The following is a 25,568-nucleotide window of genomic DNA, read 5'->3' on the forward strand; positions in this document are numbered from 1 at the left end:
TAAACCAAACTGAATGTATTGTCATAGTCCAGTTTCAGTGCTAGGGCGGGTTGCATCTTTAGCACGTAACTGAAGTGGTTAGGTACATCGAACATTAAGTGTTGTTTAGCAAGCTTAAAATTCCTACAGTAGGTCACTCAGTTACTGTTAAGCTTTGAGACCAGCATTGTTGAAGGTATTTTAGTAGCTAAGGAGGTTGCTTGTCACTGATTTTTGATTTAGATATTGGCGAAATGATTGCAGAATGAGTTAGAGCTCTAAGGAAACCACAGAAGCCTGTGACTGTCTCCTTTGTTTCCTCATATTTGCTCTACCCCAGGAGTAGAAATTTACTTTCACATTTTCTATATTTGGAGCCGAAGAGTTGCTTTGTAAAAACATGGGTTTATGATTTGAATATTCTATTTACAAAATCACTTTAGACTTCATTGTAAATGCGTTTGAAATTGCTCAACTCACCCTTTCACTTGGCATTTTGTAGGAGTCCACTGAATGAGGATGTTTTTGCTACCCGAATAAAAAAGATGAACAATAATGACAAAGATATAACAGAATTACAAGAACAAATTCACAAACTTCTCTTACAGGTAAAGTGAGAGATTTTAAAAAGCAAACACAAAATTCCCATAATCAGGTTTTATTTCAACATTCAGTCTTAGTAAAGTCACTTCACGAAAATATACTACACAGATAAAGAAATTCTTTACCCTCTGCATTCCAGAAATTTTTGTCTTCCTGTTTTTAGTTTTACATTTTATTAATCATGTTTCCATTTTCCAAGTTAAGTACACAGAGCATTTTTGTAAGGTTGCCTTCTGAAAGCAGACCGAGTCACAGTCAGCATCAAGGTGGAGAAGTTACTTCTCAGTGAGAGAATTGTTTTATTCCACGTGCTACCAGTGTGCTCAACCTCTGGGTTTAGGCTTCACGATTATTTTAAAGTAATTGCAATTTTAAAGGTGGGGGCAGAGAAGTAGCAGGTCTCAGTATCTCGAGTTATATAAGGCAAAAGTGGGAAAGGCTGCCTGGTGAAAACAAATACCCAAAATGTTGTCCCCTAAATGTTCCCTCAGTGAACTTCTATGCGCTGGTGGCATCACACAGAAAACTCAGCCCAGCAGTTAGCAAAATGCCTTTCAGAAAATTTGTAGGGTTCATAAAGTACCTGTGGTGGTATATATTTGGAAAAAAGTATGTGTTTTTAATTGTTCTAAACTCAGCAAAAAGAAGAGATTATTTTCATGTTCTGTTAAACTTATGATACTATGGCTTTTAAAAAATTTGTCCAGAAATACCCACCTAGACTAGAAAACTAGGCTTTGCCCTTGAGTATTACTGAAATGAGAGAAGCATGTCTTTCATGTCAGCATCAGGCTTAGAAGCATCAACCTTCACACACCTAATTTAGGATTTCAGAAATTTAAATCTTAATTTCTGATGATTTTAGATAAGCTCTGAGGTAGATAATGCTGTTGTCTCTTTAACCACCATCTAACCAGTACCTCCATGACTGGGCCTCCTTTGTCTTTCAGCCAGTTCACATGAGCACTTCCAGTGGCTACGGAAGCCTGGGAAGCAGCGGGTCTCAGGAGCATCACATCAGCGTGGCATCCTCTAGTGAGTGCAGTGGGCACTGTGTGGAAGAGACGCAGAAGGAACCGGTAAGTGAGCAAATGCCGTGTTTTTGGACAGGCATCCTCTTTCTATGTGGTTTCTGTGAAACATGTCAGTGCCAGTTCTACACCTCAGCACAGGTGGCTGCTTATTATATGATTCTGGACTTGAAGACCTTACCTGATAATAGACACTCTGATACACTCTGGTTTGGGAAAATGTCTGTACAAAGAAAGTACCACCTTTGGAGGGTGGTATTTGGGTCAGTTGTTTGCTTTGTAAAACGAGTGCATTGTGAACAGATATGTTAGAGTGTCATTGGTCCTAGCGCGCTGGGGCACAGTGGGAAACTGAATCACCATTACTACTGTGCTTGTGCTTGCAGTAATTATGTATTCAGAGAACTCAGAGTTAAATATATTTTGTTTATGTGTCTTTTAATCTTTTGATGTACATTTTTGTAATTTTTGAAACATATTTTATCATTCTTTTCCCTCAGATGACTTTGCAGCAGGTCTATGCCAGTGTAAACAAAATAAAAAATGTAGGTCAGCAGCTCTACATTGAGTCAATGACCAAATCGCCAAAGAAGCCAGTGATGGGGACGCACAGAGCACAGCTTGGCGGTAAGTCAGCAGGGCAGCCCTGGACCTCCTCCTGTGGCTCTTCCCTCTTCTGCATAGACGTAGCCTGTGTGGGCATGAAGCCATGACCCTGTGTTACTGCTTTTCCTATTTACTTGACCCGTCTAATAATTGTAATAACAATACTAGTAATGGCAACAGCAAGTACTGTTCTGGGAACTAAATTATATTAGGATGTAGTTGGGGTGTATTGCTAAAGAATTAACATTTCTGATAACAAATTCACAGAGTCCCCTCTGTGAGCCATCTCTAAAGGAAGACAGTAAATTTTAGAATACATTTCAGATAACAAAGTGTATTTTTAAAAAATCCCTTCCTGTCATTTCAAACAAATGGAGAATACTTATGATCTAAATTGAATGAAAAACTTGTTTTTTTTCCTTGACGCATGTTTACTTTTCTCAAATATGATGAGGTAAGGAGACTCCCAAGGAACTGAATCAGTCCTGATAATCGACATTGTTTTGGGACGTTGACCTACCTCGTTATGTAGCAGAAGGAAGTTCTGTGATATTGAGATCAAATTATATTAATTTCCTAATTTAGCTAACTTTCCTTCATTTTTTCCCCTGAATTAATTAATATAATGGTGGAAGTTGTCATAGATTTTGATCACCAGAGGTCATTGCTCAGATGTGTGCATTTTACACAGGGTGAAATTTTTCAGGATTTGACATGATTTAACAAAAGGAAATGAAACTGCTGCTCCTACCGGTGATGTCCCAGGGAGCCCAGAGGGTGCCCCCCAGACAGAGTACACCCCACCCGCTAGTATTCTCCATTTACCTTGGTAGGAGGGATAGCGTGTTTGTTTCTTTTCCTGTAGATGTAAGAGCACAAGACAGAAATGACTTTTTCGTCCCTTGAAACCATCAGATTGCCTCTCTGCAAAGGAGCTGACCTTCAGTGTCTTCCCTGCTGCGTATCATTGCCCCACGTCCTGACAGAAAATTCTTTGGGGAGATTTGAAAGCTAAAATTTCTAAGTGTTTTCCCCACTGTCTGGTTCAGTCAGTGCTGTTCATTCTCATGGCCACTGAGTGGTTATTTTCATCTACCGTTTCACAGTAGAAACCCTTTCTCCCCTCCTGCTTTATTCAGTGTTTAATCCCCTACCATTGGTCTGGTGACACCATCAGTACTGTTGTTCTGAAGGCCATTTGTTTAAATAGACATCAGTACTTCATCATTCACCGTTTTTAAAATTTAAACTATAGCTAACTCTATACTTACGCTGCTATTTTAGAAACTGAAATTTTCCTACTACATAGCTGTGTGTTTATTTGACTCTAACACATAGGATATGACTTTGAGGGAGAAGGGAAATCTGCTGCCATTTGGTATAACTTTGGGAAACTAATGTTACTTGGACATTTTTATTTTATTAACATTTTAAGGCCTGCAAGTTAAGAGCTAGTAAAAATCTTCATTACTCCTCACTCAGGAGAAACAGTACACAGCTTAAAACTGAAAACACTATCATTTAAGTATTAGAAATTGAGTAGAGACATACGCTATTGAAAAGGGAAATCTTAATGATCATTGTATAATATAATACATGTTCTTTTTGTAGGGTGCTAGAACCCACAAGAGCATAAAGTTTTAAGTTTATATTTTTACCTTTCTTACAAGGGCCAGTTATGCTTTAAAAGGGAATAAGAAGGGAAATTGTAAAAGTCAGTATGGAAGGGTAAGGAGCAACAAAGAGATATAAAGCCCTTCATCGGCCACACATACCAGTGCTGGCTGCCCGGGAAGCGACTGGGGAACTCAGGGAAGATGGGAAGCTCCACTTACAAAGGTGACACACTGCCGAGTGAGGGGAGATGCTCCCCAACTGAGAGCACTGTGGCTTCTGCTCAGGAACAGCTGGAAAGAGCACCATTCCAGACCCAACAAGGAAAAAAGCCAGTAAAACAGAAGCACATGATATTTTATGAACCCATCGGAGTGCTGGGGTTACAGGGCAGCCAGCAGGTCCCAGACTGAAGGTGGGCCATACCCTCGGAGAAGAGCAGGTGAGCCCTGGCGTGTGGTGCACCAGCTGACTGAGTCAGGTCGCTTGCAAGAGACTAACCATTTCTCAGGTACGGCACAGAGAAGGCAAGAAGCTGAAAATGGGCAGATACTGAAAAAAAAGTTCTCTAGCAAGCCAGCTACCACCTGAAGCACTAAGTATCACTCCAGGCATTTGAGAACTGTAACCCACTGAGTAAAACTGTAGCACCACAGACCTCCAGCTAGGCCTAAAACTTAATCAGGGTGAACAAACGCAGACCCAGCAGAAGGAAAGATGCGCACAGTCTGCTCTGTCCTGTGCCATTGTTCAGTTTTCAGTTGTGAAGCTTATGCAAAGCCAAGGGAGAAACTCCCAAGAGACAAAAGAGACATCAGAACAAGAGTCAGATATGACATAGATATTGGAACTGTCTAACAGAGAATTTAAAATAACGATGACTAATACATTAATGGCTTTAATGGACAAAGTTGGCACCATGCAAAACCACATGGGTAATCACAGTACAGAGATGGAACATAAAAGGAAGGATCCAGTGGAGATGTTAGAAATGCTAGAGGTGAATATATGCTTTTGCTGGGCATCCAACACGACCAAGAAAAGAATCACTAAACATGAAAATAGAGATAGAAATTACACAAGCTGACACAGGGAGAAACATACAAAACAGAGCATCTAAGAATTTTGGCACAATGATCTAACATAAGAGTAATTGGAATCCCAGAAGAAATACTTGAAGAAATAATGGCTAAGAGTATCCCTAAGATCCAGAAAACATCAAGTAACATAAATACAAAGAAAAGAAAAAGGAAAGAAAGAAAGAAAAGAGAAGGAAAAAACTAATCAAAAGCTAAAAACACCACACTCTTGGGCATATCATATTCAAACTTCTGAAAACAAAACCAGAGAGTATCTTGCAGGGAGTCAGCCAGAGATAAAAAGATAGATCACAGACAGAGAAATAAATGTAAGAATTACCATAGACATTTCTTAAGAAACCATGCATACTAGAAGACAAAAGAGTAACGTCTTCAAAGAAATGTCAATGCAAAATTCTGTACCTAGTGGAAAGTATCTTTCAGAAATGAAGGAGCTATAAAGATTTTCCTAACAACTGTGGGAATTTATTGCTAGCAGATCCATTCTATAAGAAATGCTAAAGGAATTTCTAAAGGTGGAAGGAATATGATACCAGACATAAGACTTGGATGTTCACAAAGAAATGAAAAGCACTGGAAATGGAATTAATGAAGATAAAATTAACTTTATGTTTTACTTACTTTTAATTGCTGTAAAAGATAATTTTCTAAAGCAAAAAAGTCATCTGCATTTACAGCATATGTAAAATTACTGCAAACTGGAAGGGAGGTATTAGGAATATACTGTTGTCAAGTCCTTATGCTCTACTTGAAGTATATTATTTGTAGGAAGAAACTACTCCTTAGAGATATGTATTGTAAACTTTAGGACAATTATGAGAAAAGTTTTTAAAGAAGCGTAATGACGTCAGTAAAGGAGATTAAATGGACTGTAAAACAATTAATATGCAAAATGAGGCAGAAAAGGAGGAAAAAACAAACAGACGTACCCCAGATCAAACAAATGGAAAATACCTAGCAAGTTGGTATATTTTAATCCAGCTATATCAATAATTGCATTAAATCTGAATGATCTCAGTACACCAGTTAAAACACTGAAACAGTCAAATTGGATGAAAAAACAAGAGGCAGCTGCATATTATGTACACAAGAACTCATTTTGAAAATAGGTTAGCAAAAGGTGGGAAAGATTAGACCCTGCTAACGGGAATCAAAAGAAAACTGAGAAGCTCTATTAAGTCAGAATAGTCTTCAGAACAAGGAACATAATCAGAGTTTCAGAGGCATATTGAATAATGACAAATGGGTTGAATCTCTGAATGTATAAAGATTTATATAATGTATAAATGTTTATGCACCTACCATTATAGAACTTCAAAATACATGAAGCAAAAACTGATGAAAAAAAACAAACCTTCAAAGAGAAATAAATCCACAGTGATAGTTGGAGAATGCAACACACTGTAATTGGTAAAAGAAGTAGACAAAAAATTGATACACAGAATACCTGAACAACACTGTCAACAAGACTCACCTAATTCGCATTTATGGAACATACCAGTCAACAACATAGTACATATTTTTCTCCAGGGCACATGGAAATCCATCAAGATAGACAATATTCTGGGCCATAATACAAACCTTAGCAATTTGTAAAGAATAGAAATCAAAGCAAAGTATATACTCTGAGCTAACAAATTATAAACTAGAAATCAGTAACAAGAAAAATGTACCTAGAAAATCCCCAAGTGTTTGGCAATTAAATAGCACACCTCTAAACCACAGGTCCAAAAGGAAGTCTCAAGGGAAATAAAAAACATTTTGAACTGAGTGAACTGAAAAGACAACATAACATTGGTGGGATGCAGCTAAAGCAATGCATAAAGGGAAATATAGAACATTGAGTGTTTTTGTGGGAAAAAGAAGAAGGGTCTCAAATCAGCAGTCTAAGCTTCCTTAAGAAATGAGAGTAAAGCAAATTAAATCCAAAGTATGGAGAAAGAAAGAAAGAATAAAGACTAGATATTAGTGAAACTGAAAACAGTAGAGAAAATTAATGAAACAAAAGCTAATAAAAACAAAATTAACAAACTTTTATATGGAACAAAAAAAAAGGAAAAGAAAGAAGACACAAATTGCCAACATTGGGAATGAAAGACCCTAATAGATGTTAAAGGGACTACAAGCAACTCTGTCCCCATAGATTTGACAACTTAGAAGAAATAGACAAATTACTGGAAAGAAAGAAACTATTAAAAGCCAATGAAGAAGAAATAGATAACTAGAGAGATGTATCTATCTTTTTTTTTTTGAGAGGGCATCTCATATTTATTGATCCAATAGTTGTTAACAACAATAAAATTCAGTATAGGGGGGGTCAATGCTCATTAATCCATCTCAAGCCTAATTCTCGTCAGTCTCCAATCTTCTGAAGCATAACGAACAAGTTCCTACATGGTGAACGAATTCTTACATAGTGAATAAGTTCTTACATGGTGAACAGTGCAAGGGCAGTCATCACAGAAACTTTCAGTTTTGATCACACACCATGAACTATAAACAATCAAGTCAGATATGATTATTCATTTGATTTTTATACTTGATTTGTATGTTGATCCCACATTTCTCCCTTTATTATTATTATTATTTTTATTTGTAATAAAATGCTGAAGTGGTAGGTAGATGCATGATAAAGGTAGAAAACATAGTTTAGTGCTGTAAGAGGGCAAATGTAGATGATCAGGTGTGTGCCTATGGACTAAGTATTAATCCAAGCTAGACAAGGGCAGCAAGACATCCACAGATGCAGAAGATTTCTCTCAAAGCAGGGGGGGTGAGGTTCTGAGCCTCACCTCTGTTGATCCCCAAATTCTCACCTGATGGCCCCCCTGCGACTGTGCCTGTCTTAGGTTGTTCCTCCCTTGAGGAATCTTACCCGTCTCTGGCTAACCAGTCATCTTCCGGGGCCATACAGGGAGATGTAAAGTTGGTAAGTGAGAGAGAAGCCATATTGTTTGAAAAGGTTAGCTTTTTACTTCTTTGCAGATTTATGCCCTGTGGCTTCTATGCCCAGCACTTGTCTCGAGGTATCTTTACCACCTGGAGGAATTATGATGTTCGGTAGATTCGATATGAGGCACGAATTCTATTTAAGGGTTGTAATTAGGAAGGAAGAAGAAAAGCTATAGAGGTAGCATATGGAAGAAAACATGGGAGGATTGATTATTTCTTTGACATATCTTCTTGTAGAGTACCTTAAGTATGTATAGGTTTTAAACTACTAACTAATTTGCACACACATATTAACATAATAGGAATACGGTGACATAAACAAAGCAAATCTATAATTACCATCCATCTCCAGTGAAGCCAAGAAAACCATTTAGGCACCCTAGGCATTTGTGAAAATTTGTCTGTGATTTGATGGATATTGTCCTACTGTACTTGAACAGTCTGAGAAAAATCAGACAAATTAAAGCAGCCCATTTCTGGGATCTGTTCACATCCCATATGTTCTTTTACCCGTAGATAGTCTATAGTCATAAGATTTTGGAGTGCTGCAACTTGCACCCCTCCCAACTCCTGGTTGAGTTCCAACAGTACAGATCCGGTCAAATTCGTTGTCTCACTGTATGCACATGCCAGCCTAGACAAGAGATGTATCTATCTTAAAAACTAATTTGAAATTTAAAACCTGCTCAAAAGGAAACTATAGGTGCAAATGGTTTCACTGGAGAATTATATCAAACATCTAAGGAACTAATAATACCAGTTCTACATAATATTTCAGAAAACAGAAGAGAAAGGGAAACTTCCACACTGATTTTTTATGAGCCCATTATTATTCTGATACTAAAATAAGATGAAAGACATTACAGGGAAACTACAGATCAGTATTCCTCATTAACATATTTGCAAAATCCCCAGTTATGTATATTAGCAAATTGAATCCAACGATGTACAAAAGACAAATTTATCACAACCAAGTATGATTTATCCTAGGAATGCAAGGCTCACTCAATATTTGAAAACCAATCACTTTCATTCACCATATTAACATAGTTAAAAAGACAAACTATGGTTATTTCAATAGATGTAACAAAATTCAAAATCTGTGCATAATAAAAACTTTGAAAAGTAAGAAATAAAAAAGAAATTTCCTTAACAAAAAAGGCATCTACAAAAACCTACAACTAACATTATGCTTAAGGGTGAGAATTATGCTTTCACCTGAACTTTGAGAACAAGCCAAGGATATCCACCCACCACTTCTTTTTAACATCAAACTGGAACTCCTAGCTGGTGTGCTTAGGAAGAAAAAGAAATAAGAAGCATGCAAATTAGAAAGGAAGAAATAAAACAGTATTCACAGATGACATGATTGTCTATAAGAAAAATCCTAAGGAATCTGCAAAAAATATAACTTTTTCAAGGTCACAAGATGCAAGGTCTATATAAAATCAACTAAGTTTCAGTGTACTAACAAGTAGCAATTGGAAAAAGAACTTTTTAAAAAAATTTTTTATTAAGGTATTACTGATATACACTCTTATGAAGGTTTCACGTGAAAAAACAATGTGATTACTACATTTACCCATATCAAGTCCCCACCCATACCCCAATGCAGTCACTGTCCATCAGACAGTGTAGTAAGATACCACAGATTCACTGTTTGCCTTCTCTATGCAACACTGTTTTCCCCATGACCCCCTACACCATGTGTACTAAACATAATACCCCTCAATTCCCTTCTCGCTCCCTCCCCACCCACCCTGCCAAGCCCCTCCCCTTTGGTAACCACTAGTCCCTTCTTGGAGTCTGTGAGTCTGCTGCTATTTTGTTCCTTCAGTTTTGCTTCATTCTTCTACTCCACAAATGAGGGAAATCATTTGGCATTTGTCTTTCTCTGCATGGCTAATTTCACGGAGCTTAATATCCTCCAGCTCCATCCATGTTGTTGCAATTGGTAGGATTTGTTTCTTTCTTATGGCTGAATAATATTCCATTGTGTGTATGTACCACATCTTTATCCATTCATCTGCCGATGGACGCTTAGGTTGCTTCCAGATCTTGGCTATTGTAAATAGTGCTGCGATAATCATAGGGGTGCATATGTCTTTTTGAATCTGAGAACTTGTATTCTTTGGGTAAATTCCAAGGAGTGGGATTCCCGGGTCAAATGGTATTTCTATTTTTAGTTTTTTGAGAAACCTTCATATTGCTTTCCACAGTGGCTGAACTAGCTTACATTCCCACCAGCAGTGTAGGATGGTTCCCCTTTCTCTGCATCATCCCCAGCATTTGTTGTTCTTAGTCTTTTCGATGCTGAACATCCTAACCGGTGTGAAATGATATCTCATTGTGGTTTTAATTTGCATTTCCCTGATGATTAGTGATGTGGAGCATCTTTTCAAGTGTCTGTTGGCCATCTGAATTTCTTCTTTGGAGAATTGTCTCTTTATATCCTCTGCCCATTTTTTAATTGGGTTATTTGCTTTTTGGGTGTTGAGGCGTGTGAGCTCTTTATATATTTTGGTTGGATGTTAACCCCTTGTCGGATATGTCATTTAAAATATATTCTCCCATACTGTTCTGTTGATGGTGTCCTTTGCCATACAGAAACTTTTTAGTTTGATGTAGTCCCATGTGTTCATTTTTGCTTTTGTTTCCCTTGCTCAAGAAGATGCGTTCAAGAAGAAGTTGCTCATGCTTATATTCAGGAGATTTTTGCCTATGTTGTCTTCTAAGACTTTTATGGTTTAATGACTTACATTCAGATCTTTGATCCATTTTGAGTTTACTTTTTTGTATGGGGTTAAACAATAGTCCAGTTTCATTCTCTTGCATGCAGCTGTCCAGTTTTGCCAACACCAGTTGTTGAAGAGGCTGTCATTTCCCCATTGTTTGTCCGTGGCTCCTTTATCATATATTAATTGACCATATGTTGTAGGCTTTATATCAGGGCTCCCTAGTCTGTTCCATTGGTCTATGGATCTATTCCTGTGCCAGTACCAAATTATCTTGATTACTGTGGCTTTGTAGTACAGCTTGAGGTTGGGGAGCATAATCCCCCCAGCTTTATTCTTCCTTCTCAGGATTGCTTTGGCTATTCAGGGTCTTTTGTGGTTCCATATGAATTTTAGAACGATTTTCTCTAGTTCGTTGAAGAATGTTGTTGATATTTTGATAGGAATTGCATTGAATCTGTAGATTGCTTTAGGCAGGATGGCCATTTTGACAATATTAATTCTTCCTATCCATGAGCATGGGATGTGTTTCCATTTATTAGTATCTTCTTTAATTTCTGCCATGAGGGTCTTGTAATTTTCAGAGTACAGGTCTTTCACTTCCTTGGTTAGGTTTATTCCTCGGTATTTTACTCTTTTTGATGCAGCTATGAATGGAATTGTTTTCCTGACTTCTCTTTCTGCTAGTTCATTTTTAGTATATAGGAATGCAACAGATTTCTGTGTATTAATTTTGTATCCTGCAACTTTGATGAATTCAGATATTAAATCTAATAGTTTTGGAGTAGATTCTTTAGGGTTTTTTATGTACAATATCATGTCATCTGCAAACAGGGACAGTTTAACTTTTTCCTTGCCAATCTGGATGCCTTTTATTCCTTTGTGTTGTCTGATTGCCGTGGCCAGGACCTCCAGAACCATGTTGAATAGAAGTGGGGAGAGTTGGCATCCTTGTCTTGTTCCTGATCTTAAAGGAAAGGAAAGCTTTCAGCCTCTCGCTGTTAAGTGTAATGTTGGCTGTAGGTTTGTTATATATGGCCTTTATTATGTTGAGGTACTTGCCTTTTATACCCATTTTGTTGAGAGTTTTTATCATGAATGGATGTTCAATTTTGTCAAAAGCTTTTGCAGCATCTATGGAGATGACTGTGGTTTTTTGTCCTTCTTTTTGTTGATGTAGTGGATGATGTTGGTGAATTTCAAATGTTATACCATCCTTACATCCCTGGAATAAATCTTACTTGATCATGAAGGATGATCTTTTTGATGTATTTTTTTATTCAGTTTGCTAATATTTTGTTGACTATTTTTGCATCTGTGTTCATCAGGGATGTTGGTCTGTAATTTTCTTATTTTGTGGTGTCTCTGCCTGGTTTTGGTATTAGAGTGATGCTGGCCTCATAGAATGAGTTTGGAAGTATTCCCTCTTTTTCTAGTCTTTGGAAAACTTTAAGGAGGATGGGTATTAGGTCTTCACTAAATGTTTGATAAAATTCAGCAGTGAGACCATCTGGTCCAGGAGTTCTGTTCTTAGGTAGTTTTTTGATTACCAGTTCAACTTTGTTGCTGGTAATTGGTCTATTCAGATTTTCTGTTTCTTCCTGGGTCAGCCTTGGAAGGTTGTATTTTTCTAGAAAGTTGTCCATTTCTTCTTGGTTATCCAGTTTCATGGGGGAAGGGTATATTTATCTTTATAAGAAACTGCCAAACTTTCCCAAAGTGGCTGTACAATTTTACATTACTGTTAGCAACATGTGGGAGTTCTGGTTACTCTGCAACTTGATACTGCCAGATTTTTTTTCTTTTAATTTTAGCCATTTTAATAGGTGGGATTCTAATAGGCATCTTAGCATGTTTTTAACTTTCTTACAACTAATGAGACTGAGTGTTGTTTTGTATTTGCCATTTCTGTTTCTTGACTGAAAAAAGGCTCAGATATCTTGACTGTTTTTAAATTGAACTGTCTTGTTGAATTTTCTTTATATATTCTTGGTACAAATTCTTTATTATATATATAATTTGTAAATATTTTGTCTTTTCATTGTCTTAACAATGTCTTTCAAAGAGAAGTTTTTAATTTTGATGAACTCCAATTTGCCAGTTTTTTTCCTTTATGGATCATGCTTTTCATGTCATATCTAAAACCTCTTTGCCAAACCTAAGATTACAAAGATTTTCTACATTTCCTTCTAGACTAGAGGATGCCATGTACAAATATGAAGTTTGTTAAGTTCTACGTGTAGGTCTGAGATCAATTTTAAATTAATTTTATATAACGTGTGATACATGTATTAAGGTTCATTTTTTTACAGATATGGTTGTGTAATCATCTAGCAGCATTTGTTGGAAAGACTCCATCCTTTGTCCATTGCCTTGACCTTGTACCTCTGTCAAAAATTGACTATATTTCTGCAGGTCTATTTTGGGATTCTCTCCTGTGTTCCAGAGACATATCGTTTCACCAGTATCACACCGTCTTAATTACTGTAGCTTCACAGTAAGTTTTGAAATCATGAGGTGTGAGTCCAATATTGTGTTCTTTTTCAAAATTGTCTTGACTATTTTAGTTCCTTTTTTTCCATATAGTTTGGGAATCAGCTTGATAATAGATATTAAAATATTCTGCTAAGAATTTCATTGGGATTAAATTGAATGCATTAAATTGAATGTATTGATCAAATTGGGAAGAACTGGCATCTTAACAATATTGAATATTCCAAACTATGAACATGATATAATCTTTTCATTTATTTAAGTACTTAAAAACTTTTTCTTCCATCACTGTTCAGTGGTTTTCTGCCAATGCAAAATATTGCACATATTTTGGTAGATCTACATCTAAGTATTTTTGGATTTGGGGTAGTTTTAAAAAAGTTCTTTTTCCAAGAGGACTGCGCAAAACTGCATACACCTGGAGAAAAGAATAAACCTCATGGAACAGGGTAACATACCAAAGCCATGGCCCGGTGGGAACCAAGCCCTTCCCCCACCCCAGCTCACCAGTGGGAGGAAGAGAAACGGAGCAGGGAGGGAGTGCAGGCCTGGGACTGCTGAATACCTAACTCTGGAGATCTGCTCTGGAAGCATAAACCTACATTTCATGGTGCTTTCATGGTACTCTCGTGATTACGGGGTTGGAAAGCTAAGATAAGCAGAATACTTGGAGAGAACGTGATTCCAGCCGCTTGTGGAAAGCAGGGATCCATATTTGGCTGCTCTGGGACAAAAGAAAGGCGGGCAGTATGAGAGACTACCTAACAGCAAGAGGGCTGCTGAAGGGGCAAGGATTGCACAGAGCTTACTGCTCAGGAGAAAGGACAGGTAGACAAAACTGTCTGGGTGCACTCTGCCTAGCAGGTTGGGAACTTCCACGATCTTCGGGTGCTCCAGCTCCCTGGTGGGCTACACAGCTCCAAGGACCCCCTCCGTGATGCGCAGCCTAATACACCTTTCTCCCGGCTAGCCCCACCTGGCTCACAAACTAGCAAACCCTACCCTGGAGTTAGGCCAGCCAGAGGGGAGCCCCGTCTACAGCAACTACAAATGCAAAGCATACAGGCTTATACAGGTGTGCTCGGCCCACTGGTTCTGGCAGTGGAGGCAGGCATAGCAGCTGTGAAGCAGGAAACAGTTCTTTCCTCCCTCCAGGCAACAATACCACTCCCCTGGAAACCCCGACATTGCTTCAGGGGCTAAGCAGCTCCAGAGAGTAGAGCTTCTGGGCACTAGAGGATGCCATGTACAAATATGAAATGCCAAAGGAACTTGCTTCAAAGTAAAATTATGAATACAACACGTGAGAAAGATTCGAATGAAATCGACCTCATGAATCTTCCTGAAAGGGATTTCAAAATAAAAATCATTAACATGCTCATGGAGGTACAGAAAAATATTCAAGAACTCAGAAACACATTTAGGACGGAGATCTAATCATTGAAGAACACAATGGAGGGTATTAAAAGCAGATCAGATTTGGTGGAGGAAACGATAAATGAAATAGGAATTAGAGAAAAGGTATACAAAGAAGCTGAGGCACAGAGAGAAAAAAGGATCTCTAAGAATGAAAGAATATTGAGATGACTGTGTAACCAATCCAAACAGAACAATATTTGCATTATAGGGGTACCAGAAGAAGAGACAGAAAAAGGGACAGAAAGTGTCATTGAGGAGGTAATTGCTGAAAACTTCCCCAATCTGGGGAAGAAGATAGCCTCACAGGCCTTGGAGGCACACAGATCTCCCAACACAAGGGACCCAAGGAAGACAACACCAAGACATAAAGTAATTAAAATGGCAAAGATCAAGGATAAGGACAGACCATTAAAAGCAGCCAGGGGGAGAAATAAGATCACATACAAAGGAAAGCCCATCAGACTATCATCAGACTTCTCAGCAGAAACCTTACAGGCCAGAAGGGAGTGGCATGATGTATGTAATGCCATGAAGCAGAAGGGCCTTAAACCAAGAATACTTTATCTGGCAAGATTATCATTTAATTTTGAAGGAGGGATTAAACAATTTCCAGATAAGCAACAGTTGAGAGAATTTACTTCCCACAAACTGCCTCTACAGTGTATTTTGGAGGGACTCCTATAGATGGAAGGGTTCCTAAGGTTTAATAGCTGTCACCAGAGGTAATAAAACCACAGTAAAGAAAGTAGAACAGTTAATCACTAAGCAAATGCAAAATTAAATCAACTATCATCAAAGTCAATCAAGGGATAGACAAAGAATACAGAATATGATACCTAATCTACAAAGAATGGAGGAGGAAGAAAAAGGAGGAGAAAAAAAGAACCCTTAGACTGTGTTTGTAACACCATACTAAGTGAGTTAAGTTAGACTCTTAGATAGTAAGGAAGTTAACCTTGAACCTCTGATAACCACAAATCTAAAGCCTGCAATGGCAATAAATACATACCTATTGATAATCACCCTAAATGTAAATGGACTGAATGCACTAATCAAAAGACATAGAGTCACTGAATGGATAAAAAAGCAAGACCCATCTATATGCTGCCTACAAGAGACTCACTTTAAACCCAAAGACATACACAGACTAAAAGTGAAGGGATGGAAAAAGATATTTCATGCAACTAATAGGGAGAAAAAAGCAGGAACTCTGCAGTACTTGTATCAGACAAAATAGACTTCAAAACAAAGAAAGTCACAAGAGACAAAGAAGGACATTACATAATGATTAAAGTGTCAATCCAACAGGAAAATACAACCATTATAAATATCTGCACGATTCACAGGAGCCCCTACGTATGTGAAACAAATACTAACAGAATTAAAAGGGGAAATAGAATGCAATGCATTGATTCTAGGAGACTTCAACACTCCACTCACTTCAAAGGACAGATCAACCAGACAGAAAAGAAGTAAGAAGACAGAGGCCCTGAACAACACACTAGAACAGATGGACCTAACAGACGTCTACAGAACTCTACACCCAAAAGCAGCAGAATACACATTCTTCTCAAGTGCACATAAAACATTTTCAAGAATACATCATAAACTAGGCCACAAAAAGAGCCTTGGTAAATTCAAAAGGATTAAAATTGTACGAACCAGTTTCTCAGAAGACAGAGGTACGAAACTAGAAATAAATTACGCAAAGAAAATGAAAAATCCCACAAACACATGGAGGCTTCACAACAAGCTCCTAAATAACCAATGGATCAATGGCCAAATAAAAACAGAGATCAAGCAATATATGGAGACAAATGACAACAATAATTCAACACCGCAAAATCTGTGGGATGCAGCAAAGGCTGTGCTAAGAGGAAAGTATATTGCAATACAGGCCTACCTCAGGAAAGAAGAACAATCCCATATGAACAGTCGAAACTCATAATTAACAACACTAGAAAAAGAAGAACAAATGAGGCCCAAAGTCAGTAGGAGGGACATAATAAAGCTCAGAGCAGAAATAAATAAAATCGAGAAGAATAAAACAATAGAAAGAATTAGTGAAAGCAAGAGCTGGTTCTTTGAGAATATAAACAAAATAGATAAACCCCTAGCCAAACTTAACAAGAAAAAAAGGGAGTCTACACACATTAACAGAATCAGAAATGAGAAAGGAAAAATCAGTACGGATACCACAGAAATACAAAGAATTATTAGAGAATACTATGAATACATGCTAACAAACGAATGACCTAGAAGAAATGGCCAACTTTCTAGAAAAATACAACCTTCCAAGGCTGACCCAGAAAGAAACATAAAATATGAACAGACCAATTACCACCAACAAAATTAAATTGGTAATTAAAAAGCTACCTAAGAACAAAACCCCTGGACCAGATAGCTTTACCACTGAATTTTATCAAACATTTAGTGAAGACCTAATACCCATCCTCCTTAAAGTTTTCCAAAGACTAGAAAAAGAGGGAATACTTCCAAACTCATTCTATGAGGCCATCATCACTCTAATACCAAAACCAGGCAGAGACACCACAAAATAAGAAAATTACAGACCAACATCCCTGATGAACACAGATGCAAAAATAGTCAACAAAATATTAGCAAACTGAATAAAAAAATACATCAAAAAGATCATCCTTCATGATCAAGTAGGATTTATCCCAGGGATGCAAGGATGGTATAACATTTGAAAATCCACTAACATCATCCACTACATCAACAAAAAGAAGGACAAAAAACCACAGTCATCTCCATAGATGCTGCAAAAGTTTTTGACAAAATTGAACATCCATTCATGATAAAAACTCTCAACAAAATGGGTATAGAAGGCAAGTACCTCAACATAATAAAGGCCATATATAACAAACCTACAGCCAACATTATACTTAACAGCGAGAGGCTGAAAGCTTTCCTTTCCTTTAAGATCAGGAACAAGACAAGGATGCCCACTCTCCCCACTTCTATTCAACATAGTCCTGGAGGGCCTAGCCACGGCAATCAGACAACACAAAGGAATAAAAGGCATCCAGATTGGCAAGGAAGAAGTTAAACTGTCCCTATTTGCAGATGACATGATATTTGTACATAAAAAAACTCTTAAGAATCCACTCCAAACTGCTAGATCTAATATGTGAATTCAGCAAAGTTGCAGGTTATAAAACTTATACACAGAAATCTGTTGCATTCCTATACACTAATGATGAACTAGCAGAAAGAGAAATCAGGAGAGCAATTCCATTCATAGTTGCATCAAAAAGAGTAAAATACCTAGGAATAAACCTAACCAAGGAAGTGAAAGACCTGTACTCTGAAAATTACAAGACCCTCATGAGAGAAATTAAAGAAGATAGTAATAAATGGAAACACATCCCGTGCTCATGGATAGGAAGAATTGATATTGTCAAAATGGCCATCCTGCCTAAAGCAATCTACAGATTCAGTGCAATACCTATCAAAATATTAACAGCATTCTTCAATGAACTAGAGCAAATAGTTCTAAAATTCATGTGGAACCACAGAAGACCCCAAATAGTAGCCAAAGGAATCCTGAGAAGGAAGAAGAAATTTGGGGGGATTACACTCCCTGACTTCAGGCTCTACTACAAAGCCACAGTAATCAAGACAATTTGGTACTGGCACAAGAACAGACCCATAAGAGCAATGGAACAGACTAGAGAGCCCAGATATAAACCTAAGCATATATGGTTAATTAATATACAATAAAGGAGCCTTGTATATACAATGGGAAAATGTCAGCCTCTTCAACATCTGGTGTTGGCAAAACTGTACAGCTGCATGCACGTGAATGAAACTGGATCACTGTCTAACCCCATACACAAAAGTAAACTCGAAATGGATCGAAGACCTGAATGTAAGTCACGAAACCATAAAACTCTTAGAAGAAAACATAGGCAAAAGTCTGTTGAATATAAACATGAGCAACATTTTCTTGAACACATCTCCTCAGGCAAGGGAAACAAAATAAAAAAATGAACAAATGGGACTACATCATGCTAAAAAGCTTCTGTACAGCAAAGGACACCATCAGTACAACAAAAAGGCATCCTACAATATGGGAGAATATATTCGTAATGACATATCCAACAAGGGGTTAACATCCAAAATATATAAAGAACTCACATGCCTCAACACCCAAAAAGCAAATAACCCTATTAAAAAATGTGCGGAAGATATGAACAGACACTTCTCCAAAGAAGAAATTCAGATGGCCAACAGGCACATGAAAAGATCCTCCACATCACTAATTATCAGGGAAATCCAAATTAAAACCACAATGATATATCACCTCACACCAGTTAGGATGGCCAACATAGAAAAGACTAGGAATAACAAATGCCGGTGAGGCTGCGGAGAAAGGGGAACCCTCCTACACTGCTGGTGGGAATGTAAGCTAGTTCAACCATTGTGGAAAGCAGTATGGGGGTTCCTCAAAAAACTCAAAATAGAAATACCATTTGACCCAGTTCCACTCCTAGGAATTTACCCTAAGAATGCAGGATTCCAGATTCAAAAAGACAGATGCATCCCTATGATTATCGCAGAAGTAGTTATAATAGCCAAGAAGCAACCTAAGTGTCCATCAGTAGATAAATGGCTAAAGACAATGTGGTACATATACACAATGGAATATTATTCAGCCATAAGAAGAAAACAAATCGTACCATTTGCAACAACATGGATGGAGCTAGAGGGTATTATGCTCAGCGAAATAAGCCAGGCGGAGAAAGACAAGTACCAAAGGATTTCACTCATCTGTGGAGCATAAGAACAAAGCAAAAACTGAAGGAGGAAAACAGCAGCAGACTCACAGAACCCAAGAACAAACTAACAGTTACCAAAGGGAAAAGAACTGGAGAGGGTGAGTGGGAAGGGAGGGAAAAGGGGAATAAAGGGCATTACAATTAGCACACATGATGTAGGGTGGGGCACAGGGAAGGCAGTACAGCACAGAGACAAGTAGTGACTGTAGCATCTTACTACGCTGATGGACAGTGACTGTAATAGGGTATGTGGTGGGGACTTGATCAATGGGGGGAATCTAGTAACAGTGTTGCTCATGTGATTGTATATTAATGATACCAAAATTTTAAAAAAACATACTCTCCCCATATGACACAGCAATTCCATTTTTGGTTATTTACCCAACTGAAATAAAAATTTAAGTTCACACAAAAACCTGTCTGTGAATGTTTTTTACACTTTATTCACTCTGGCCAAACCTTGGAAACAACCTAGATGTCCATCAGTAGGTAAATGAATAAACTGGTACATTCATACAATGGGATATGACTTAGCAATGAAGAGAAGTTAACTTGATTCATACAGCAAAGTAGGTGTTTCTTAAGTGCACTTTGCTAAGTGAAATAAGTCAGGATCAAAACGGTTACATATTATATGATTCCATTCTTGAAAAGCTTCCTTCTGGAATGCTGTAGATCCAGGAAACATCAGTATTTGTTGAGATCAGGGAATGAGTTGATTATAAAGGAGCACTAGAGGGAAATTATTAACTAATGGAAATGTTCTTTTTGTTCCTCTGGTGGTGGATACACAACTTTCTGTGCATTTGTTAAAATCCATAGATCTGTACACCTCATCCCGCCCGGGCATATAGAGGTACCCAAGATGATATACAGTTTGTGACAGATGAATCTAACTGTATTACAAATGAATGGTATAAACGTACCAAAGGGGATGGGGGGGAAAAGAAGCTGTGTGGCTCTGTGAATCAGTGTTTTGTAACTGAACACACTGCGAATAAATACAAAATATAAATGCACACAAACACTTTAGTCAAATTGATGACTTGTTTCTCACCAGAGCGTGGTGCCTTCTGAAACTACTTTAAATGCACAGTTGAGTTGAACAAGTAGGTATATACATTGTAGGTAAGAATAACCAGATTCATCACTATCTGGAGATAGAAGGTACAAGTAAGAGGGAATGCTGGAATTAACGTGCTGGATTGGAGTTAAAGGAGTCAGCATGAACTCATGCCTGTCTGTTTAATGGATGGACAGACGGACAGGCAGGCAAGAATCAGTGTGTGTACATCTATTTATTTGGTTTTTTTTCCATTGGGAGGGCCTGCAAGGGGGTCTTTGTAGAAACTGAAAATTGCTATTATAATTCCACAGTAGTCATTACATTGTATGCTTTAAACTTACACACTGCTGTATGTCAATTATAACTCAAAACTGAAAGAGGAAAAAAATTCCCCAGTAGTAATTGCTGCAGGGAATACCCTCCAATGAATGCTAAAATTTAGATGAAAGATGTTTTAAAGTTGTGGAGATACATATATATTTTATATATGTAATATATAAGTTAACATTTTAAAGTATACCATTTGGTAGCATTAAGTACCTTCACATTTTGTGTAACCAGTAAGTGAAAGTGTAAAGAAAATAGGATATTTACATGGTCTCAAAGTATTCTGTTAAAACATTTATTGTTTACATCATTTATTACATTGTAGAATAGTAACTTCACATAGAAGAAGCCCAGCAGACCCCACCTTAAGTCAAGGCTGACCAGCAGTGATGAAACCAATCAGCATCGAGTGCCCCATGGTGTGATGCCCTGAGCAGGGCTCAGCACCTCGATTGTCATCTTCCCCAGATGCATATCCTCAACCTAATCATGAGGAAACATCAGAGAAATGCAAGTTGTGGGGCATTTCTACAAAATTCCTGTCCTGTATCCTTCAAAAGTCAACATCATGAAAGACAAAGTCCAGGGAGATGTTGACAACTTAATTCAGCATGAGGTCCTGGATTGGATCCTGGAACCAAAAAATGACACTTAATGGAAAAATTGGTGAAGTCTAAGTAGGTTTTAGTTCATTTAGCAGCCTACCACTGTTAATTCCTTAGTTCATTTTATCATGTTCATGTAAGATGTTACATTAGTGGAAGGTGGGTGAAGGGTATAATTTTGTAACCTCTTCAAGTTTAAAATTATTTTTTTTAATTTAAAAGGTAAGCAGACATTTTCCTGTAATTCCTCCTCAAAATGAAGAAGCCTTCTGGAAGCAGCTGAAATAACCTTTATTAATTACAACAGTAGCTAATATTTCTCACTCAACCTCTCAACAATTTGACATCACTAGGTAGTCCTTCCTTGAAATAGTTTCCACCCTTGCTTTCTGGGCCCTGGGCCCTGCCGGAGCTCTCTGCCTTTCTGATGCTCTGTGCAGTTTCCTTTACTGGCTCATTCCTCTCTACAAAAAGTTTACATTCTTCAGTGAGCCAGCCGGAGGCCATTTTCTTCTCTCTATACCTCTGCTATCCCATAGGGTAACCACTAGCCACACCTGTTGGTTTAAATTCAAATTAGTTACAAATAAATAAAATGTAAAATGCAGTTCCTCAGTTGTGCTAGCCTCATTTCAAGCACTTCAGTGCTACGCATGGTGTTAGCAGCTACCACCTTGGGCAGTGCAGGAAAGAATGATTCTGTCATCACACAAAGTTCTGTTGGATACAAGTTCAACATGGCACTACTATGCGTGTTACATAGCAACAGATAAGTGCTATGTCTGGTTGCCCCGCCCCTCATGATGCCAAGATCTCAGTTGTAGAGGTAGTGTCAGCTCAACATGGTGAAGTTCTCCATCAACCTTTCACCTAATAGTTTCATTCCATGGTAATCTTTGCCTGAAACATTGTGTAATCATATGATCATGTGATCATTCTATGTGGATATCATTCTATATCAGTGCATTTAAATCTGAGCTCATTTTTAATAGTTCCATGATATTTTATTGAATGTGTATATCCTAAATACCATGATTTAATTTTGCTGAGTAGGTACCTGTTGCTAAGTATGTATTTTTAATTGTATACCCTTTCATTTTCTTTCAGATGAGCAGAGGACCTTTTCTTCCTTCCAGACATTGAAAAATAATAACATGTACACTGAGTCTTATGAGGATTTGAGAAAAGAGCAGCATAGTCCATCCTATCAGCAAATAAACTGTATTGATAGTGTTATCAGGTATCAATTTTGACCATGTGTTAGCTTTTCCAAAAGCATATGTTGTCATTGTAGAAACTTTATATTTTTGTAGCTGTTAATCTTGATTTATCACTATAAATCAATAGATACATATGGAGTGCTTCCTATGTAATAAATCGAATATTTTAGGGGATGCAAAATTCAAAGATGCATCCCCTCTTTGAAAGAGCTATGGTATAGTTGAGGAGACAAGATCCTGATTATAAAAATTAAATGTTGTTATTTAAAGGTCAGTTCAAGACTGTAGTACAAGAGATGTAAGAACAGTGGTCAGGGAAGGCTCCATCAAAGAAGAAAACACAAAGCACCCCAAACGGAACTGGTGTGAGAAAAGCAAAAAGGTGGAATATGGCAAAGTTAGGAATATGTGACCTAATCATGTTTTGCAGATACCTGAAGAGCTACAACATTCCAGCTTTGAAAAGAAAGTGTATATCCTGCACCAATACAACTTCATCCTCAGAAGAAGACAGACCAAACCTCAAGGCAGAAGATGTTCACACGTTGCAAGGTAACAGGATGCCCTTCTTGGTTAGATAAAAAGAATAATTACAAAGCCACACTTCCCATTTTTCTTTAATTTTTTCTTTAATTATCTCATTGTAATTTCAAATAAGCCTATTCTTATTGCCTCTTTCTGGCCAATAGGTTTTAATTTGTCAGTTGTGAACATCTGTAAGTTATTTGGGTCTTTAGTATAAACTTCCTGTTGGGAACTTTAATCTTCACTGTTGATTTCTCTTATCCCACCAGCTGTTGCTCAGATCCCAGCCATACCTAAACCAGAAATGCTGCCCGACAGACAGTCCGCGGACGCTGAAGGAGGAGCTCCGCGGACCCTGTCCACGGTGGCCCTGAGCCCGGGGTCTGGCATGAGCCAGCGCAGTTACAGCAGCACCACTGTTCACGCCCCACCACCGGAGTCAGGTACCACGCTACCTTCTCCTTAAAAATGTGCTCAACACTAAGTACACTGTCATGAGAAAACAGAAGTCATTAACACCATTTAGGAATAACTTCTAAAGTAGAACTATTTTTTCCTTTCTTTAACACAGTTAAAATATTTTAGGAAATATCATCATGTTTACTTGATTACATATTTTGGACTTACTTCTTAGTTATGTCATTTGTCACACAGATCAGCTGATACATTGAACACTTAGACCTGACACAGGGTAGTAAGCCCCCGGTCAGTGTTAGGCATTACTACTGCAGTTCTTCATGGGGACTGCGTTAGGTCCACTTTGTTGCTGACCTTGAAAGAAGGTGTCTGTTTCAAACTTCCACTGTGCTTTGACTGTACCGATCATACATACATTCAGATTTTTGTATTGGTCTGATAACAATGAGGACAGTACGTTTAAAGCTCTCTTTCTTAAACAGCATAATGACTTGGTAGATTATTCTGATGTCTTCTTTTTATTCCTTTTTCCTGCCTCTTATCCTTTTGATTTTTTTCATTATTTGTAACAATTGGGTTGATGAAGAAATGGTGACAAATATGTTAAAACAGGTTTTCAAATATCTCTGATTTATCTTTAGCAAGTCTTCAGTGGCATGCTAGTTAGCATGTGTTGAGCTCTTATTGTGCACTGTTCCCTGTCCTTAGTTTTTCATAGGAATGAACTCATTTAATCTTCACACCAGCTCCTTTGAGATGGAGAGTGTAGTATTGACAGGCGGACTGTGGATGGGTGGGAAAAGATGAGACACAACTGTGAAATTAGATTATGTTTCTAATTATCTGAAGATAGTTTTACTGGAACTGAACTAGTCCCTCAGGAAGGAGCCGATGCACATTTTTCCTGTACCTTTTCTTAACACTTTGGATTCCTATTGGGCACACAGCTGCCCATGACAAGTCCATGCAAAGTAGGGTCCCACTGATGTGGAAAGTTCTTTTTTGACTATGCCTGATTTTATATTTCCATTTTGAAAGGATTTATATTAAAATCTGTATACTTTCATTTAAGACAATATTTACTGCTAATGATTTCTCCTGATCTTAAAACCAGTCTTCACATCTGCAAGGGTACATCTTTATTCCAAAAAGAGAAAGAATCGGAGCCCAAGTGTTCTTCAGCCATAGAGTACCCGTATGTCTTTTGCTTCCTGGAAAGCCCACATTCCTGCAGTTTATACCCTGATTCTAACAATGAATTTGGTCTGAAGACTGTGACCCAAGTGCATTTCCCTATAAGTTATTATCTCCATTTTAAATATGGCACAGTTAAGGCACAAACAGGTTAAGTAATTTAACTTTCCTGAAGTCGGACAGCAGACAAGTGGCAAAGCAGGGAATCAAACATTGATAATTAGTCTCCAGAACAATTGCTGTTCATGGATATTTTTGAATCTGTAACAGGGTCAAGATAGAGGGTGAGATACAAAGATTAGCTAAAAAGCCAAGAGGTGAACTAAAATACAATTTTTAAAAATGCTAAAAGTAAAGAAGAGCAGGAAAGGAGGAACAGAGCAACGGAAACAACAAAACCCGGAGGGAATGTGTCGGACTGATAACAGCTCTAAACCCAGCCATCTCAGCGATCGCATGAAATACACTAAGCATTCCAATTAAAAGGCAGAAAGTGTCAGGACAGGTAAAAAAGTCAAGAACCAACTATATGCTGTCTGCAAAGCAGAATTTAAATATAAATTCAAAAATGGATTGAGAAGAGAGGATGGGGAGAGACGGAGGATCCAGACAATAAGCATAAGAAGGCTGAGCGCCTGTGTTGGTAAATCAGACTTCAAGACAGGGTCTCACCAGAGACACTTCACGGTGAGAAAACAGTCCTTTCATCAGGAAGGCGTAACAATCGTAAATGTATGTTAGCTAATAACAGCATCAAAGTTATGAAGTGAAAATGGAAAGTTGAGTTGTACTCATCGTATATTGTGGATACTACCTGCTTAGTAGATGTAGGATTCGCAAATACTTTCTCTCATTAGGCTGCCTTTTGATTTGGTTGATA

General features: G+C 37.8%; 1 protein-coding gene across 11 annotated transcripts in view; it reads left to right on the plus strand.

Moving 5' to 3' along the window:
* The window catches only part of PER3 (period circadian regulator 3), a 75,608-nt gene that overhangs the window by 27,759 nt on the left and 22,281 nt on the right, over positions 1–25,568 (plus strand). For all 11 annotated transcript variants that reach the window (XR_005056354.2, XR_005056355.2, XM_036999662.2 and 8 more), the window contains 6 exons: positions 482–587; positions 1,533–1,661; positions 2,114–2,240; positions 22,440–22,572; positions 22,983–23,104; positions 23,347–23,520. Coding sequence is in view for 9 of the 11 variants with exons in the window: in XM_036999662.2 (XP_036855557.2) it covers positions 482–587; positions 1,533–1,661; positions 2,114–2,240; positions 22,440–22,572; positions 22,983–23,104; positions 23,347–23,520 (791 nt within the window). In the remaining 2 variants the exon portion in view is untranslated. The remainder of the gene's footprint in view (positions 1–481; positions 588–1,532; positions 1,662–2,113; positions 2,241–22,439; positions 22,573–22,982; positions 23,105–23,346; positions 23,521–25,568) is intronic.

Source organism: Manis javanica, chromosome 4, assembly GCF_040802235.1.
Source record: "Manis javanica isolate MJ-LG chromosome 4, MJ_LKY, whole genome shotgun sequence".
In the NCBI taxonomy this organism is placed as follows: Eukaryota; Metazoa; Chordata; class Mammalia; order Pholidota; family Manidae; genus Manis; species Manis javanica.